At 44.9% G+C, this 19,338-nt stretch overlaps 1 protein-coding gene across 1 annotated transcript in view; it reads right to left on the minus strand.

Annotated features, from left to right (window-relative positions):
• MCTP2 (multiple C2 and transmembrane domain containing 2) overlaps window positions 1–19,338 on the minus strand; it is a 197,724-nt gene that overhangs the window by 34,197 nt on the left and 144,189 nt on the right. The window contains exons 18-19 of the mRNA XM_084817427.1: window positions 15,268–15,390; window positions 5,730–5,771 (exon numbers count right to left, since the gene is read on the minus strand). Of these exons, the coding sequence (XP_084673553.1) occupies window positions 5,730–5,771; window positions 15,268–15,390 (165 nt within the window). The remainder of the gene's footprint in view (window positions 1–5,729; window positions 5,772–15,267; window positions 15,391–19,338) is intronic.

Below are 19,338 nucleotides of genomic sequence, written 5' to 3' on the forward strand. Positions count from 1 at the left end.
GAGGGACAGAGCAGGGATTCAGTTTGGGCCATCTGTTCGTCAAGGTGTTGGGAGGACTCTCTTCCAGCGTTTTGGTTCACTAGGGAGAGTCCTTCCCCCATCTAGCTGCTGCCCCAGCTAGGGATGGTGGAGAATTTCTCCATGAATCTCCGGGAGGCCGAATGCCAATGCATTCGGCCCCCCGAAATTGGTGGGGAAATTCTCTACCGGCCCCCCGCCCCCCCCCCCGGGATGGGACTTACCTCGTGCGAATGTCCCTCTCGGCGGCGGGTCCCAACGGCGTTTCGGTGGCGTTTCGGCGGGGGCGGCAGCGGCGGCCGGTCTTCTGACTGGCTGCCGCCGCCACCATTACAAAATAAAAAAGTAAAGTAAAAAAACAAACACACACACACCCGTGATAGGCTACGTAACGATTTACGTAGCCTATCACGGCTAGATTTCCAAAGTCAGCCGTTAGAGGCTACGTAAATCGTCACGTAGCCCATCACGGGTGACTTTGAAAAAAAAAAGAAGAAGCGCGCACGCAAATGGCGGCGCCCATGGCGCGCCGCCATTTGCATTCCTTAGTTTGGCATATCTAGTCTACATAAAGATTTACGTAGACTACGGCGAAAATAAGGGCAATGCAAATAGACATGCCAAACTAAGGAACGCAAATCCTTAGCATTTGTGTAAGCGTGAAAGCATTTGCATACACGCTTTTTTTTTTCCCCAAAGTCACCCGTGATAGGCTACATGATGATTTACGTAGCCTATCACGGCTGACTTTGGAAATCTAGCCGTGATAGGCTACGTAAATCGTTACGTAGCCTATCACGGGTGTGTGTTGTTGTTTTTTTTACTTTACTTTTTTTTCGTGGCCGGGGAGACAGGGCACTCCTCCCTGGCCTGAATTTCGGCAGCGAGGGATGGGGTGCCTCCCCCCCGGCCTGAATTTCGGCCGGGCGAGGTGGGGCGCCTCCCCCCCGTCGCTTGAACTTCGGGGGGAGAAGCGAAGCACCTCCCCCCCACCGCAAAGCAAGCTGCGGGACCAGTTAAGTCCCTTTCATCCATCCCTAGCCCCAGCTCTGATTCAGAATCGGAACTGTTAGACATCTCAAGGCACGTAGACTCATCCCTGACAACTTACCACATTGGCAGTGCATGGCGTATAGGCTAGAATCCATGCAACTGGCCCCATGTGGAAGAAAGCCAAAGCCAAAATATACAGATCCAATGGGACCCCATGGAGTCTCCCCCCATATTCTCAGTGATGCTACCTGTTCATCTGTCGACACCTGACTTCTCCACCAGCAGCAGAGAAGAAAAAGAAAGTCTTCATTCCTCTCTGCTGCTGTATGAAGAGTAGATAAGTGGCAAGTGCCTGGGAAGAAGCTCTCTACAGATGATGGTAGCAGCTGTCAGAACCTCAGACCACATGTAGGCTCTTCATGGAGGTCTTGCATGAGCCCAGTCTTGCTTTGTGGACTGACTACAGCACAACATGAGCCATAGTTAAGTAGTAGAGCATACATCTGGCATACAAAATATCCCAGGTTCAATCCCTGGCATCTCCAGGTAGGGGTGGAAAAGACCCGAAAGAAGCCCTGGAGAGATACTGCCAGTCAGTGTAGGCCAGGCTGGGCAAAAAAGTTGATCTCCAGATGTTCTGGACTTCAAATCCCAGCATTCCTGACCACTGGCCATGTTGGCAGGGGCTTCTGGGAATTAAAACCCAAACCATCTGGAGTTCTACCTATGGGACATCTACATCTGGAGATCAACTTTTTTGCCCAGCCTGGCCTACACTGACTGGCAGTATCTCTCCAGGGCTTCTTTCGGGTCTTTTCCACCCCTACCTGGAGATGCCAGGGATTTGCTTCTACCTACCTGTCCTCAAAGCTTGTTCGCGGTGGGGGGGAGGCGCTTCACTGCTCCCCCTGCGAAGTTCAGGCCGGGGGGGGAGGCTTCCCGCCTCGCCCGGCCGAAATTCAGGCCGGGGGGGAGGCTTCCCGCCTCGCCCGGCCGAAATTCAGGCCGGGGAGGAGGCGCCTCGCCTCGCCCGGCCGCGAACTCCAAAGTTTTTTTTTTAAAAAAAAAACGCCCCCGTGATAGGCTACGTAACGATTAACGTAGCCTATCACGGCTAGATCTGCAAAGTCAGCCGTGATAGGCTACATTAATTGTCACGTAGCCTATCATGGGTGACTTTAAAAAAAAAAAAAGCGCGTACACAAATGGCGGCCCCCATAGGGAGCCGCCATTCGCATTCCTTATTTGGTCGCTGTAGTCTACGTAAAGATTTACGTAGACTACGGCAAAAATAAGGGCAACGCAAGTCTACGTAAATCTTTACGTAGATTACAGCGACCAAATAAGGAATGCGAATGGCGGCTCCCTATGGGGGCCGCCATTATCCGTATGCGCTTTTTTTTTTTTTTAAAGCCACCCGTGATAGGCTACGTGATGATTAACGTAGCCTATCACGGCTGACTTTGCAGATCTAGCCGTGATAGGCTACGTCAATCGTCACGTAGCCTATCACGGGGGCGTTTTTTTTTTCTTTTATTGGAATGGCGGGGGCGGCAGCCGGTCGAAAGACTGGCTGCTGCTCCCGCCCCGGACAAACACCCGCCGAACCGCCGGCCGGACCCGCCGCCGGGAGGGACATTCGGCAAAGGTAAGTCCCGTCCCGGGGGGGGGTGCGGGGGGCGGGGGGGGCGGAGAATTTCTCCCCGAAACTTGTTCGGGGGGCCGAACACATTGGCGCTTGGCCCCCCGAAGTTTCGGGGAGAAATTCTCCGCCATCCCTAGTTCTACCTTCTGCTGAGCCCTGGGGTAGGCAATACAGAGCTAGATGGACCAATGGCCTGACACTGTATAAAGCAGCTTCTGATGTTCCAGAAAGAAGGTAGCACCCAAATGGCACAGATTAGATTGTCTCATATTGATTAGCAGGCACAAGATGGAAAGTATTAAGCAACAGATAATCCAGCCTGTCTGGGGTTTTATAGAGCTCTAATTTGGGAGAAAACTTTTTTAGTCAATCAAGGGGAGGGCAGTCTTACTGAAACAATAATATTTTATTTTTTGTTAATATCACCTTCCCCTTGCAAAAAGCTTTCTCTGGTGCCTTCACTGCCAACTGGTCAGAATGTACTGCAACCCAGATGATCTAGTTCCTAGGCAAATCCAGGACGAATATGGAGCAAGGAACACAGACTCACTGACCAAAAGAAAAGGAAACAGGAACTTGTGGGAGGTGCTTCCAGATGGAGGGCTCCTAGCACTACCAATCAAAATACATTGTGCAGCTACTCCATCTTTTCCTCCTTCACAGATTTTTGGTGGAAAGAAACAAGACAGAAGAAGCATTGGGAAAACATGAGAGGGTTACAACTTATTATAGGGATGTACGAAAGTCACTTACCTTTTTGAAGGGTGACATTCGCGGTGGGGGGGAGGCGCTCCGTCCCTCCCCCTGTAATTCTGGCTGGGGGGGGCGCTCCGTCCCTCCCCTCTGAAATTCTGGCCGGGGGGGGAGGCGCTCCATCCCTCCCCCCCCGAGTTCTGGCCAGCCGACTCCGCAAATGGCGGCGGCCGTAGCCGCCGCCGTTTGCGTCCCTGCAGTCAGCCGTGATAGGCTACGTAAATGTTTACGTAGCCTATCACGGCTAATTTAAAAGAAAAAAAACCGTGCGTACGCAAATGGCGGCGCCCATGGGCACCACCATTTGCATTCCTTATTTTGGCACGTCTTAGTCTACGTAAACATTTACGTAGACTAAGACGGCGAAAATAAGGGGAACGCCAATAGCGTAGCATCTATCATGTTTTTTTGTTTGTTTGTTTGTTTGTTTTAACTGGAAATGGCAGCGGCGGCAGCCGGTCGGAAGACCAGCCGCCGCAGCCGCCGCCGCCGAACCGCCGCCACCAGGAAGATTCGCCGAAGGTAAGTCCCGTCCTGGGGGGGTACGGGGGGGCAGACCGTTTCACTCCCCGACATTCGTGGCAAAATTCTCTGACATCCCTACAACTCAAAGATGACATAGTCTGGATCCCCCATAACGCTCTGGGAATGAGGCCAAGTGACAGTACAATAAAAGCCTTGCCAAGAAGCACTGCTGGTCTAAGGGAGAGCAGCTGCTGCTTTTTTGCCCCAGCATGCTTTGCTTCCACCCAGGTTTGTTTAGTTTCTTTTGCCCCAGGCACAAAATAATCTAATTAAAACTACTTCCTCCGTTCTATTTTAACACTCTTAGGGCGCAATCCTAGGCATGTTTAGACAGAAAAGAAGTCCTACATCTTCTGGCATTCCCCAGCCAGCACAGCTGCATGGGGAATGCTGGGAGTTGTAAGATTTTGTTCTCATAGAACCATAGAATAGTAGGGTTTGAAGGGGCCTACAAGGCCATCGAGTCCAACCCCCTGCTCAATGCAGGAATCCAAGTCAGAGCATCCCTGACAGGTGGCTGTCCAGCCTCGTCTTGAATGCCTCCAGTGTGGGAGAGCCCACCGCCTCCCTAGGGAATTGGTTCCATTGTCGTATTGCTCTAACAGTCAGGAAGTTTTTCCTGATGTTCAGCCAGAATATGGCTTCCTGTAACTTGAGCCCATTATTCCATGTCCTACATTCTCGGATGATCTGTTTAAACATGCATAGGATTACACCTGGGGATGTACGAAACCCCTACCTTCCGTTCCGGGGGGGTTCCGCGGGGTGGGGGGGAGGTGATCCATTCGTCCCCCCAGAATCCTCATGGGCCAGCTCCACTCCGCAGCAATTCTGCAGAGCTGCCATCCGGCTCTGTATTGCCAGCGATACGGCCGCCATTGCCATGCTGTATCACTGAGAAGGAAGGAATCCGGACACAAATGGCATCCACTATGCCATTTGCAGCTGCAAAGCTCTTAGATTAACCTAAATGCAGCTGTAAATGGCTGCATTTAGCTTAAACTAAGGGCTTTATGGCCGCAAATGGTGTTCATGGTTTTTCACGCGATAGGCTAGCCTATCGTGGGAAAAACCACGGCCGCAAATGGCGTAGTGGATGCCATTTGTGGCTGTGAAGCCCTTAGTTAAAGCTAAATGCAGCCATTTACGGCTACATTTAGGTTACTCTAAGAGCTTTACTGCTGCAAATGGTGTAGTGGACACCATTTGTGTCTGGATTCCTTCCTCCTCAGTGATACGGCATGGCAATGGCAGCCATGTCACTGGCTATATGGAGCTGGCCGCGGAGAGGGGCTGGCTTCACAGCGGATTCTGGGGGAGGGGGAGGGGAGTGCCCCATTCCGCTGTGGACTCCAGAGGCCGGATTCCTTTGAATCCGGCCTCATTGGGGTCCGTGGCGGATTTCTCTGCCATCCCTAATTACACCCTTATAAACTGCAGACTCAGTAGCATTCCCAGTCCTGCTCAACATCATCTTTATCTCTCCCCTCACCCACATTTTTGTTTGTTGTTCTGCTCAACAACCAGTCCAAAGAAGAGTTCTGATGGACTTGAAAGCTGGCAGAGTACTTTGCGATTGAGGTTGGTCCTCATAAAAGTATCACTTTCTGATTGTTTCTGTGGAATTTTTTCTAATAGACCAACATAGCTGTGTGTGTGTATGTGTGTGTGTGTGTGAGAGAGAGAGAGAGAGAGAGAGAGACTGAGAGTGCATCCATGTGTGCAAGTATGTGTTTTATGTAATCCACACATATTATACCTCCAGTTTATCAGCCTGCATTTCACATACGCTTACCTTGTCATCTTCATCTTCATCATCCTCTACAAAAATGCAGTCCTTTAAAAAAAAATGAAAGAAAAAAGCAGATCAGTCCGTTCCAAAAAGCTTAACATAATTAATATGTAAGATTATTTATTCATATTTCGCCTTTCCACCCATTTTGGCCCACAAGGCAAACAGCAATGAATAGTTAAACACACAATGCGGCATAATAAATACTGACAATGGAACAGAAACAGCAGCCAATAAACAGTAAATAAATTATGGACAAGAACCACCAAATGTTAAGTGCCAGCAGAAGCTTGGGCAATTTTTAAAAAAGTTGTAACTGTTCTCTAAAAGAAAATGTGCCCTGGGAGTATGTTCCATAGTCTGTGTACCACTATAGAAAGACACCCATCTGAGCTCTGAAGATGGAGGAGCATAAAAAATTGAGAGTTTCAAATGTGGAGCATGCAGTCCTTCAATTATAGTCCTCAGCCATTTACTAACCTGATGTCCTCTAGATGTTTTGGACTATAATCGCCATCATCCCAAGTCAGTACGGCCATCTGGGGGTGATGGGAGTTGTAGTCCCACACATCTGGAGAGCACCAGGTTGAGGAAGGCTGGTCAAGGCAATGATGATTTTATTATCTCCACCATTGTTAATAATGAACTATATGTGTAACACTGGAAAAAAAGATATATACCCAGCAGAATTATTTCATGAAACTGTATTGTATTTTGAAATAAAGTTAACAAAATAAAGGCAACAAAAAGAAGAACATACATAATAATAATTCAAGATCATTAAAGAAATATAGGAACTGACTCATTATAATTCTTAATCTATAACTGATAGGCTTATGGAACATTTACAGCAAAACGGCCTAAGTGAATACATAACGAAAGAGTAAAAATATAATGTATACGGCATGTAAAAGGAGTGCGTGTGAGTATGTGTTATTTTGTGTGCATGCGTACATTTATCAGAAAAAAATATAGGCAACTGAACTTGGTTGGAATTTGATCGAACGTTCATAGGAAATAAATGGAAACCATGATGCCATAATATCTTTCTTAAAGTTAGAATTCCAATTCCGACTCAATTAAATGCAGGTTTTAAACAAAACAAATACATCAAAGTATTAATCCTTACAGCAAATACATGAATCTCCACAACAAATTGTGGCTTTTTAGTTCTCTTTGCCAAAAGAATAAAATAAAATGAAGAACAACAGGTGGGATGAGAGAAGTATCTCCACCATGAACAGCCCTGTCTTTATTTTGGCAATCAAAACTCTAATTTAAAAAAAAAATGGACCAGGAATTCAAGCAAATGGGAAGTGGGGGAAGGGGGAAGTTAAACCTGACTTCTCTGCTGTACATCTAACAGATAATAAAGAATATTTTCTACAAAAACAATTCTGCAAAACAAAAAAGCCCTGTGCAGGCATTTGCCTGAAATTATGAGCTCTTAAAGTGGGTCCGCAGTGAAGGCTGGTGCCTCCCATGTCGGCTGAGCGGTGAATCCACTCGGGGTTTCAGTCAGAACCAGTCATAACTCTAAAGGAGCTCCTTCAGAGTTCTGACTGGTTCTGACAGAAACCCAAAGCAGATTCACCCACCACCCCACTGACATAGGAGCCACCAGCGTCCACTCAGGTTCCGGTCTCTGCCCCAGCCTCGCCCCCCTCAGTTCAGACCTTGCTGTGTGGAATCGGCAAGTTCTGAAAGGGAGTTTCACTTGACATGAGTAAAACTCTCTGTGCAATCAGGAATCCTGCCTCTATCGGTACTCTATCCCATTCTCCTCCCCTCACACACACACTTTCGGTTTTTCTTTTCCAACCTTTTTTTCTTTTTGGTCGGGAGGCTTGCCTCATTTGTTTTTTTAATATTGTATTTCTCCACACCTCAGGCTTCACCCGAGCATGACGATTGCTCCCTCTTTTTTCTCAGTGGTCCTGTTTTGGTTCTGACCCCGTTAGTGTTCAATCACCTGAGTTTGCTATTGGGGGAGATGAAATTTCTACAACGGCCATCAAGAATGGCTGAGGATTAGCAAGAATACCAAATGCATCACAGTTCATTTCATTTCCCTCCCTCTCCCACACTGCCCCCCCCACACACACAAATGCCATGACACTGTGATTTTAGTCACAACTGACCTGTGATTTTGACTTAAAAACAAAACAAAACAAAACCCTATTTTTAATTCTCAAGGACTTGAGGCCTTTTCTGTGTGGGGGGTGGGAGGGGGGGCGGTTTGCCCCCCCCCCCGCCAGATCAGGACACAGCAGCACAAAACAACCCTCACCCAAGACAAAAAAATTCCATCTAAACAAAATAGATGCAGCCTAATTGTTCGAAAGGCAACAAGGTTTGGGACTTTATTTTATGTTATTTTAATTCATTGCCAAGTTTTACTGCCGGTATGCAGCTTTGTTCTTTCTCTGACAAATGAACCAGTCGGAATGTCAAGGCTGAGAATTCTACACTCAGTTTGTTCTACCCTCGTTGCTTGTTTCAATGACTGTTCTCTCCCTTTAGGGCCATTACCAAAACATTAGGGGGCAGAAAATACATTAGCAAGCACGTAATCAATCTTAAGAATCAGATACAAAATTCTATACAGCATTATCACTCGACTTGATAAAAAAAGAAGAAAGGTTATGACGAGAGTGTAGGGGGCAACTTGGATTTCAATGCCGTTTCTTTGCCAGTGATGTATAAAATGACGATTCACTGGGTTAGCTGGAGTGTTGGTTTTTGAATAGGCAGATCGTTTTAAATCTATTAAAAAAGCACTATAAAAATCTTTACAGAAGAATGGAGGAGATGTGCCAAAGCAGAATTAAAAGCTGCTTTGTTCACAAATTACAATATCCAGAAGTTCAGGACACAGAAGTAAGCACTTGAAATGAAGATCCATCTAGATCGGCGCTGTGCAATAAGTTGTCTATCACATTGTCCAGGCACTGAAGAAAAACCCACTAAAAATGCTGGAACGGGGATCCTAGCATGATAACAGAAGACAGATCAAGGCCAAGCAGCATTTGTCACACTTCAAAATATTAAGTGTGCAATTTTTTTTTGGGGGGGGGCTTCAATGAAAGCTTTTTTCCACTATGCAAATGGCAGGCACATCAACCCTTGCTGCTTCCAGTGGATCAGGGCAACTGCAGGAAGAAAGGGTTAAAGCCCCCCACCCTGCCCACTGATGCCTCTATTTGGATCAGTTACCCATGCTTACTTGCGAGTAGGAAAGGAAGTACATATGTAGGTGCTACGTATTAAAGGTAACATGTAGTTTGGCTCTGAGTGGTTCTTGAAAACGTTTAGTTCTTTGCTCCTGAGGGATAGCGCTGTGAGCTGTCAAGGCAGAAAAGTGGGTTCAAGGGACCTGACAAGGAGGTGACAACCTCATGTACAGTTGGGGTGGGCCTACAAAACATCTCAGCAACTCTAGGGGGGACAGAAATGCTTAAATGCACTCAGAGTAGCTTGGCCTGATAGGGATGGGTGGAACCAGAAGCGGTGTGCACATGAACCTCTTTATGCAACGAAAGTACACATGAGGGTGTCTTGGGTTCATGCTGATCAGCCACTGTCAAGAGCTCCTTGGAGGCCTCTCTCAGTCTAATCCAGTAGCCAAGTCCAGACACAGACAAAGGGATTCTTTTCAAAGCTTTATTCCTCTTTTACAACTTAACAACTATACCGTTTGCAACTAGATATGAGCAGCAGAGTACCTATGCCCTAAGTTGGAATAGTTGGTCCCCGTTTGAAAGGGAATCACTGGCAGACCCTGAACTTAAGGGCTAGGGAGAGTCCCTCCCCTTTTCCCTTGGATCCTCTGGGCGCAACCGTTGTTTGCGCGCCAACCGGGCACTACACCTTCTTTCCGCGCCCTCCAGTTGGCGCTGCTCTCTGCGTCGGCGACGCACGTCCACCAAGTCTGCTTCCTGCGCTCTGTCACTCCCGGGACTGCTATCTAAGCTAGGAATGCCAGTGGGAGGAATCTCCGTCAGCTGTTGGCCCTGGGAAAGAGGAGTGCGCTCCTGTCCCAGGAGCGACTCCTCTTCCTCAGAATCAGAACTACTCTGGGATTGTATGGGCTCAGTGTCCACCCTGACAGCCTCACCCCTTCTAATGATGCATGAACTGGCCATGTCACCATCTCCTGCTGCCCAGCCACGTGTTCGGTAGCAGTGTGAAGTATCAAGACGTGCACACGTAGGTCTCCTCCATGCAAAGGGAAATCCTGTGCCATTGAGAATTCCCCTCCTGTAGGCCCTTTTCACACTGCCACTTTATGCGCAGGGGGCATGGCTACCTGGTGAGACCCTACGATCCCTTCATGCATGGTTTTAACATGCACAGGGGTTCATGTGAACCCACCTAAAGTAGACTTTTCCAAATAAGATGTGATGGAGAATGGGAGGCAATATAAGGAAAAATATTGTCCTCAACAAAACTTATAGCAAATTGTAACATCCATCACCTGCTTAGCAGCGGTGAAGAGAACATTTTGGATTTTAGAGGGACATTGATGTGCCACCAGGGAATGAGTGATGGAGAGTGGCTGTTTTTAACTCTACATCGGTAACCTTCATCAGGTTTGCTGAGCTCCACAAGACTTTATACTCTATTTTTAAAATATCCCCTTTTGTATTTAATGTGTTGTTTGTCCCAAATTCCATCTAGTGCAGAGAACTCCCATTTTCTAGATGTAATAAAAGACAAGTTAAATGTCCTTACGGCTCCATCTGTAGGGCTTGGGACTTTGCTTCGATTCCTCGGCCTCTTTGCATTTGTCATCATACCCAGCACGGCTGAAATGGTTGGTTAACTGGAAATGTGATCTGTGACTGTTTTCTCTGGGGGTGGGTGGGAAGAGAGAGGCTCAAAACAGAACTGGAAAAATAATGAAAAATCTGAGGGCATACAGGAACGTAGGAAGTTACCTTAGAAGGAGTCAGACTATTGAACTATCTAGCCAAGGCTAGCCTTAGGGGTGGGCAAGCTGAACAGTTGCCCAGGGCATCGAGCTGAGGTGGGCACCAAGTTGAGCTCAGTGGCTGTGTTGTTTGAATATGCTGTCTGCAACAAGCAACTGTCTCTAACTTTTTTTCCAGGGTTCTACAGGTTGTTTGGTACTAATTGCAAAAATGATCTTCCTTCGGTTAGCTTCAAAGCATGTTTCTTGTTCAATTTCCACTTTGCTCTCATTTGTGCTAGGTAAAAATCTGTGAAACATCTGTTTGAGGCAACGTTACCAAGCTCTTAGCTATTCCAATACTATAAGCACCAAATAAATAATAATAAAATAAAGCTATGAGCTGTAAGAGGTCAGCTGGAAGCACATCTTTCATTCTGCTTGATCCCAGGACAAGGAGGAGCTGCAGGTGAGAATTCTCATATGTAGTCCATGCATACAATAATTCTTGCATTTGGTCCCCAGTTTTGTACATGTGTGCATGGGTGTAGGGGGGAGCAGCAGGTCCCCCAACATTACACCTGCACCAAGCCCATAAAACCTCTGAGCAGCTCTGCAAAGCTTTGGGAGGTGAGGAGCACCAAAGGCACTCCTCTCCCAGGGTGCTATTTATCCTAAGGCTGGCCCTGCAACTAGCCTAGTATTGTGAACTTTGGCCAACAGCAGCTCTCCAGTGTTTCTGACATGAGGTCTTTCTCAGTCCTACCTGGAGATGCTGGGGACTGAACCTGAGACCTTTTGTATGCTAGGCATGAGCTCTACCACTGAGCTATGGCCCCTCCCAATGGAGTTCCCTTGCTCCAGGATACTATGTCTTCCTTTAAGGTTCTATGAATACAAACAGTAATGTAAAGTTGCACTTAGCACAGGCAAATAAGATCTGCTTTCCTTAAAGATTCACAAAAGGAGAGTCGTGTGAGTGTACATCAGTTCAACAGGAGTTATAGAAAAACACAGGTTTCCATATTATGAAGCAGCATTCCATTTCTTTCTAGCGCTAAGGACCTGAGCTTTCTACACCAATTTTTGTTTAGCGCTCTTACCAAAAAGAACTCATTTTCACAATTCCTCACCTCACTCCCCCCCACAACGGTTCTTGTGGAGCAGGTTTCACCCACTTCAAAAGGGCAGGAGCACCAAATAAAATTATCTGAATTGGAGGCAGGAGAAGAAAAGGCAGGTTTCTCAGCAAAGCTTAAGAGCTGCCCTGAATTAAACTTAATTCAAGTTAAATTGCAGTCTATTTTAAGAGCCTTTGTTGTGGTTTTATATGTTACTATAGTACTGTTAACAATACAGCCTGGAGGCAAGCAATTGTGTTGATGCCTAGATAATATAAGATAGATTTCCTGTGGGGTACATACACAACTTTAACACATTTAGGGTGTAATGCTATGGCTGCTAGACAGCAGCTAGATGGCCATGGGATTTTTCATTTTTTGGGAACCAAGCTCAGAGCCTGCGCTCCAAGGTTGGTTCCCAGAAAACCACCTCCCCCCACCCCGCCACCTCGTAGGCAGCACGGTTCATCCCTGGCTCCGTGCTTGTAAGAGCAGTGAGGAGCAGGGGAAAAGGTGGCGTTCCTGGGGTTAGGGAGGGGAGGGCGGAAGTGCCGTTACAATTCTTCCTATGTGCCATCTGGCCTTCCCCCACCCCAGCTCTGAGGTACCCCAGCTAGACAGTCGAAATCAGCCATCTAGCTGCAAATGCAGGACAACCAGAGTGCGGCGGAGATCTTCCACACACTCCACCTGCCCTGCACTGGATAGTCTGTCATCTCCAAGTTCAGAGGCGGCCGACTATCCCCGTAGGATTGTGCCCTTAGCCAGGAGTAAGACTCATTGAACTTACTGAGACTTACTTATGGGTAGACATGCATAGAATTGCAATGTAAGTCTCATATGGATAGGTTCGTTGCAATGTCCATGTTCGTTGGAAGTTCTCCAAATTATTCCTCAAAGCTCGTTTTGCCTTGTTTGCATTCCCGAACGTGAGCATCCTTTTTTTTGGGGGGGGGGGGGAGCGGGTAAAATGCACATTTCTAAAAGTGTGACATTTTTCCAATTGTAAAAATACACATTTTTAAAAATGTGTGTTGTGCACAAGCACATTTTCAGAAGTGCACATTTGCACAAGTGTGCACTTTCAAACATGACCACAAGGTTGGGAAATTGTGAACATTTCCCAAGAACTGCATTCCTGTTCACATTCGCGTTCTGGGTTGTGAACGGTACATGGCTGTATGATTTGTGAACCGGAATGAAATTCTCATACATCCCTACCTAGAAAAAGCTTTGCTCTCCTGCTTGCCTGCCTTCATATACCTCTGTTAATCATTTGTTGCTTTGAACACAAATGTTGGTGACAACATCCAAGAGGGCCTTTTCTGTGGTGGCACCTCATGTGTGGTTGACATTAGCTGGTGAAGTTAGATTATCTCCTTCTCTGCTTGAGTTCTGCTAGCATCTGAAGGTTGTTTTGTTTTAGCAAGCCTGGTAGGCTACTTTCATGTTGGTTATGGTTCTCTTGCTGTTTTCAGTACTGTTTTACTTCATATTTATTTTGTATACTGAAGTATTTATAAACCATTTAGTGTTGAGGTGCTGCACTGTTATGATTGTTAATTAATGGATCGTTGTCATTTTGTTTCATGTATGTTTTGTTAGCCGCTTTGTGTCTCTCCTTGGAGAAGGAAGGTAGGCCATCAATTTCGCTATAATAAACTAAATAAAATACAACAGAAAACAAACAGAAACCAAAACCATTTTGTATACATTCCCTGCCTGGTCATATGGTTATTATAGATGACCAGCTGACTGGCTATTGACAAGAAATAAGTAATCTTCTTTATATATGATTCTGTTCTATTTTCTGTTTTAGAGCAAGCGATCTGTCTACTTATACTTTATAGAGTGTCATGCACACTGAAGGTACAACAGTGATTGTATCCAATATTCCATTCCTATGCCACATGATTTTAGATAGTTTGAGTCAATTAAATTTTCTTAGCCTGTCTCTCTGTTGTCTGTGATTCTAACCAAATATTGCTAATATACAAAGGGAATTTGATATATGTGTCTGCATACACACACATAGTATTATGAATTCTCAAAAGCCCTTCCAAAGTTTTGTGGAGATTTAAAGTTGGGACCAACATTTAAACATTTTATTTTGTAAGTTTCCTAACGTGTATGTTGCTTCTTGTATTTCTTTATAATCAATATGTTTTTTTATTATTGTAGATATTGCGTTGGATTCAGACTAAGTTAAATGCACATATTTCCTACTAAAATCAATAGCACTTTACTCATAACATAACTTTTCCCATTAATTTCAATGAGACCTATGTGCAACTAGCTTAGATTGGATCCAACCCATCATCATTGCATGCTAGCAACATGTTTACCCACTTTTATCATAGATATTGAATACAGCAAACAATAACCCAGAAAAATAGAATAACAAATAAATACATATCATAATTAAAAGTTAATATATATATTTTTAAAAAACCGAATCACCCCAATCTGTGAAATAAAACAAAGATGTAAGACCTTGTGCCTGCATTTCCTCTCCTCACACCACCCTTTCCCTTCTCCCTTCTCAACATGCCTCAATTAATTCAGGAAGTCTTCAGCTAACTATAGTTTGCTGTTACATCCAAAGCAAGAAAATGTGGTTACCAGGAATGGAACAAGCCAGGTTCTTAAAACCAATTTCAAACTTGGTTGAAGATTAAACTGTGGTTCTGATCTCAGTAACCATAGTTTCCCAGTTTGAACATAAACTATGGAACCATGGTTAAATGAGGCCTTCCTAGGTTAATTGCATTGTGCTGAGGAGGGAAAGAGCAGGGTGAGGATGGAGGATGCAGGTATGTGTGCTTATTAAGCAGATATATGTATGTCCAAACTAGGCCAGTATGTGAGAAGATCTAACAAAGCAAAAGATATGTAGACAGACAGACCTAAAGCACTTAGAACTGCTTTATACAAGACAATGGGTTAGATCCAGATTTGGTCATACTTAGAGTAGGCCCATTAAAATCAATGGGACTTATCCAACTTAAGTCCATTACTTTCAGCACATCCACTGTTAAGTATGACCACATCCGGTGGATCCTACCCATTGTCTTCTACAAGCAATCAGGACTAACTATCCTGGGTATACATTTGGATGAATGATGAGACTAAGATGAGAACCTGTAATTATTTATTTGTATCTGTTTGTTTTAGGAACTGTTTGTTCAGCGTATTTATTTGTGGTGTATTTATTTGTGGTGTGAGTAGCTCTTGAAATTGTGATGATACTTATAGGTACTCTGCGAATTCTGGCGAGCTGTGTCTGTGTGTGCCTAGTTCACACATTACATTGTCCCCAGGAGAAGTAGCCTGGAGTTGATCAGAACTTTTTCACATGAAACGGAAAGTGTCTAGTCTAAACTGACACTTAGAAACCCAACAGCGCAGGCTGTTTTCATAAAACCAAAAGTACAGAAAGTCCTAATTCCCTCCATTGTTCAAGGACAAGTGACAATTGGTCCTGAAATATGAAGCGCTGTTTACCTACCTGAATGTCTTGGGTGTTGATCACTTTCTCCGGAGTGATGAGGGAGAAGTTGTAAGCAAAAAGCAACAACAAACCCAAGGGTACCATGTACAATTCAAAATGCCAAACTGTGACCACAAATACCTAAGACAAACAAAGCAAGACAGAGAGAGTTATGGGGGAAATTTTCATTATTTGCATTAAAAAGAGGGCGGGGGAGGGATAAGAGAGACATGAAGAATAAAGCTTTTGAGTTTTATTCCTACAAATACACATCCTTGAACCTCCACCAATCTCTGATTTCCCCCACCCCAGCTTTTATATTCATGAAAGATAATCAGCCTGAATGTTTCTATGTTTCTTGTGCCCTGATCTTCCATAAGATTGTTAGCATCACCTTCGCCTTTTAAATGTATTGTTTATATAATCATACACAGATATAAACAAGGGAAACAGAGAAACCTTTATTAAGGTTAAAACAAACAACAACAACATCAACCCCCCCCCCCAAAGCAGCAAAAGTTCAATACTCATTTTAAATGGAAAGAAGAATGTGCCAAGCCCTGCAGGAACAGAATACAAAAGGAAATCTCCATTCCAGGTGGTTTAGCTAGACCTGAGCCAAAGAGAGTGGCCTCACTCGCTCAGGACCAAATTAGATGAGCCACTGGAGATACAGTGTGAAATTTGGTGTCTCTTCAAATGTTTGCACAAAGCAGGTGCAGCAGGGCCCAACTCAGTTTGGGGACTAGGGGAATTTAACCCTTTCCCCTGCACTGTTTTTTTTTTCCCAGATGAAAATCATGTTGCCCAAGCTTGCCTAATGGGGCAAAGTTCCAGTGGGGAAGGTATTTACCAAGACAGTGTAGGTTTTGCTGGCAAGAAGAAAAGGAGATGCAAAAGAGCTGGTGTCAGATCTAGAGTAGAAAAGCCTTGATTTTCAATACTATTTCAGGATTTGTCCATTTGGAGAGAGAGGAGAGATTTCAGGGGAATCCCAAAATGGATAGAAAGGAGCAGCTAAGATCGAGGCTTTCCTCCTCCTGGATCTATTAGCAGCTATATTGGCTTTAAAATGTTTTTAAAGGAAAAAGGGTAAGAAGCCCCACTCCCACAGCCATTGAAAGCCCCCGCCCCACAAAAAGGTTTTGAGAGATGAATCAACCCCACCCCACTCCACCCGAATGGCCATGCTCTAATTCACCATCTGCACATGAGGTAGCGAATTGGAGGCAACCTTATTGGCCAACACACGCAGCTTGTCACAGAAAAGAGCAGGATAAAAAGAAAAAAGAAATCCATGGACATCAGCTGCCTACATTAGTGCAAATCCATGGGTTAGCCGTGCATCATCTGTATGCACTGAGATTCAGTGCTGTATTGTGCAATGCTCAATCCTCTATCTCATGCCTCATCCATGTGTCGAGTTCATACAGGGCACTTAAAAAAGCTGACCCTCCAGAGTGGGCCTCTCTTCCTCTAGTTGTCCACACTGCAAGCTTGCCTCTACCAGTTTCTTGCAAAGCTGTAAAACTGTATCACTGGGCTAGGATTCAACAGACAGGATTAGGCAAGCATGTTGTAGCTGTGATTTAAACCGGCACTCTGTTTGTGTTGTATCTACTGTATTTTCGGTGCCACCTCACCTTGGCTTTGACTCCGGTGTACGTACCAAGGCAAGCTACTGCCTGAGAATTTCTTTGCCCTACCAAGCATTATAGACTGTAACCTGCCGCCTGAATGCCTTGCGAATTGTGCTTCGGTAGAAGACGTTACTGAAGGAGATGCCAGCAATGCATCTCAAGTTTTACTCAAACAAATATTTTCTTAGAATTAAGTCACAGATTTTTGCTATTGTTGCAGTCGTTTTTTTTAAAAAAAATGACATATGGTTCCAATTTAATGCTGAAAAATGGCTTAAGCTAGGGACTGTAGAACCAGGGCTTGTCAAAATTCTCTGAACTTCACTTCAAAGCTCTGTTTGGCTCACTCCCATTCTTATTTGTGACCTGTTTATTTGGTTCATTCAAATGGGAAATGTGCTTATGTCCTTTTAAAGCACATTTTTAAAGTGCACATTTTGTGAGTGCAAGTGAATGTAAAGTACACATTTTGTGAATGCAAGTGAATGTAAAGTACACATTTTGTGAATTTTCAGACAAGATGCACTCCTGTTCATGTTTGTGGTTGTGAACAGGGCATTTTTGAGTGATTTGCAAACTGAAACGAAATTCCCTTAAAACCCTAGTTTAAGCATTATTGTTTACAATATAAGGATACTACTGTCTAGGTATATCTGAGAGGGTCTGTATGTAATGAACCCAAAAGTTAATTCCCATAGGGTCTCATACACCCCCAATACCCAGAGGGTCCTGCAGGTATGAATGCATGGGAGGGTTGAATGTGCTCACCATTTTTATTGACCCAAAGCTGCTGCATTGCAGAATGCACTAGAATAATAATACCTCATTTCAAATATACCTCCTTTTCTGAATTAAATGGGGGTGGGAGGATAAGCCCATGATGTTGCCAACAGCATGACTATGCAATAAAGTTGCTTTGTGTCCCCCAACTCATTCTCTTTCAAAGCACAAAATCATTTGAAAAGGGAAAGGAAGCCCAAATTTAAGGCAGCTGTTGAGGGTTGTTGTTTTTTAAAGAAGAAGCAAAAGTCAAAAGACTGTTTATTTTAATAAAGCCATTTGACGTGCAGTTTCAATATTGGGAATGGCAAGAGACTAAGGGATGCCCTAAACCATCACCACCTGTTTGCCCTGAAAAGCCAATTAAAGTCACACTATCATGGCAATCCCTGCATAACGAATCAAAGTTACGCAGCCTAAATGTGCCATGTGAAGCACCCTAGGGAAAGGTGTTTGAAACCTAAAGCCTCAGTTTAATGTACTGCTATGTATGGATAGGAGCTAAAAACTGCTAAAGAGTTGCCTATAAGAATTCTATGAGGCAGCATAATGAAGCTAACAGGGAACTGCCAAGTTGTCCACAGAACTATGATGAAAAGCCAGTTATTATGTAGTGGTTTAAGTCCTGGACTTAGCTTCAAATCCCCACTCAGTCATGAAGACCATTGAGGTGTCTTTGGGCCAGTCACTGCCCCCCCCCCCACATTGCTCAGGCTAACCTATCTCAGAAGGTTGTAAAATGAGCTAATCCTATATATGCTGTAATGAGGGTCTTTGCAGAAGGGAGTGAATGAATACAAATATCGTGTGGCAGTTTCCTGAAAATCTCAGTTGTTGCTGTGCATAATAATACCAACAACAATACATTATCATCGTGATCATAATCCCACTAATTGTTGTTGTTCAGTCGTTCAGTCGTGTCCGACTCTTCATGACCCCATGGACCATAGCACGCCAGGCCTTCCTGTCCTGCGCTCTCTCCCGGAGCGTGCTCAAGTTCATATTCATTGCATCCGTGATGCTATCTAGCCATCTCATCCTCTGCCGTCCTCTTCTCCTTTTGCCTTCAGTCTTTCCCAACATCAGGGTCTTTTCCAGGGAGTTTTCTCTTCGCATTAGGTGGCCAAAATATTGGAGCTTCAGCTTCATTATCTGTCCTTCCAATGAGCACTCAGGGTTGATTTCCTTTAGGATGGACTGATTTGACCTCCTTGCAGTCCAGGGGACTCGTAAGAGTCTTCTCCAGCACCACAGTTCAAAAGCATCCATTCTTCGGCGCTCAGCCTTCCTTATAGTCCAGCTCTCACAGCCATACATTACTACTGGGAAAACCATAGCTTTGATTAGACGGACCTTTGTCGGCAAGGTGATGTCTCTGCTTCTTACTATGCTGTCTAGGTTGGCCATAGCTTTCCTCCCAAGGAGCAAGCGTCTTTTAATTTCATGGCTACAGTCACCGTCTGCGGTGATCTTGGAGCCCAAGAAAGTAAAATCTGTCACTGCTTCCATTTCTTCCCCTTCTATATGCCAGGAAGTGATGGGGCCAGATGCCATGATCTTCGTTTTTTTAATGTTGAGTTTCAAACCAGCTTTTGCACTCTCCTCTTTCACCCTCAACAAGAGGCTCTTGAGATCCTCTTCGCTTTCTGCCATTAGGGTGGTATCGTCT

This window comes from Heloderma suspectum, chromosome 11 (assembly GCF_057233095.1).
Source record: "Heloderma suspectum isolate Gila_16-S chromosome 11, 16-S_ref, whole genome shotgun sequence".
In the NCBI taxonomy this organism is placed as follows: domain Eukaryota; kingdom Metazoa; phylum Chordata; class Lepidosauria; order Squamata; family Helodermatidae; genus Heloderma; species Heloderma suspectum.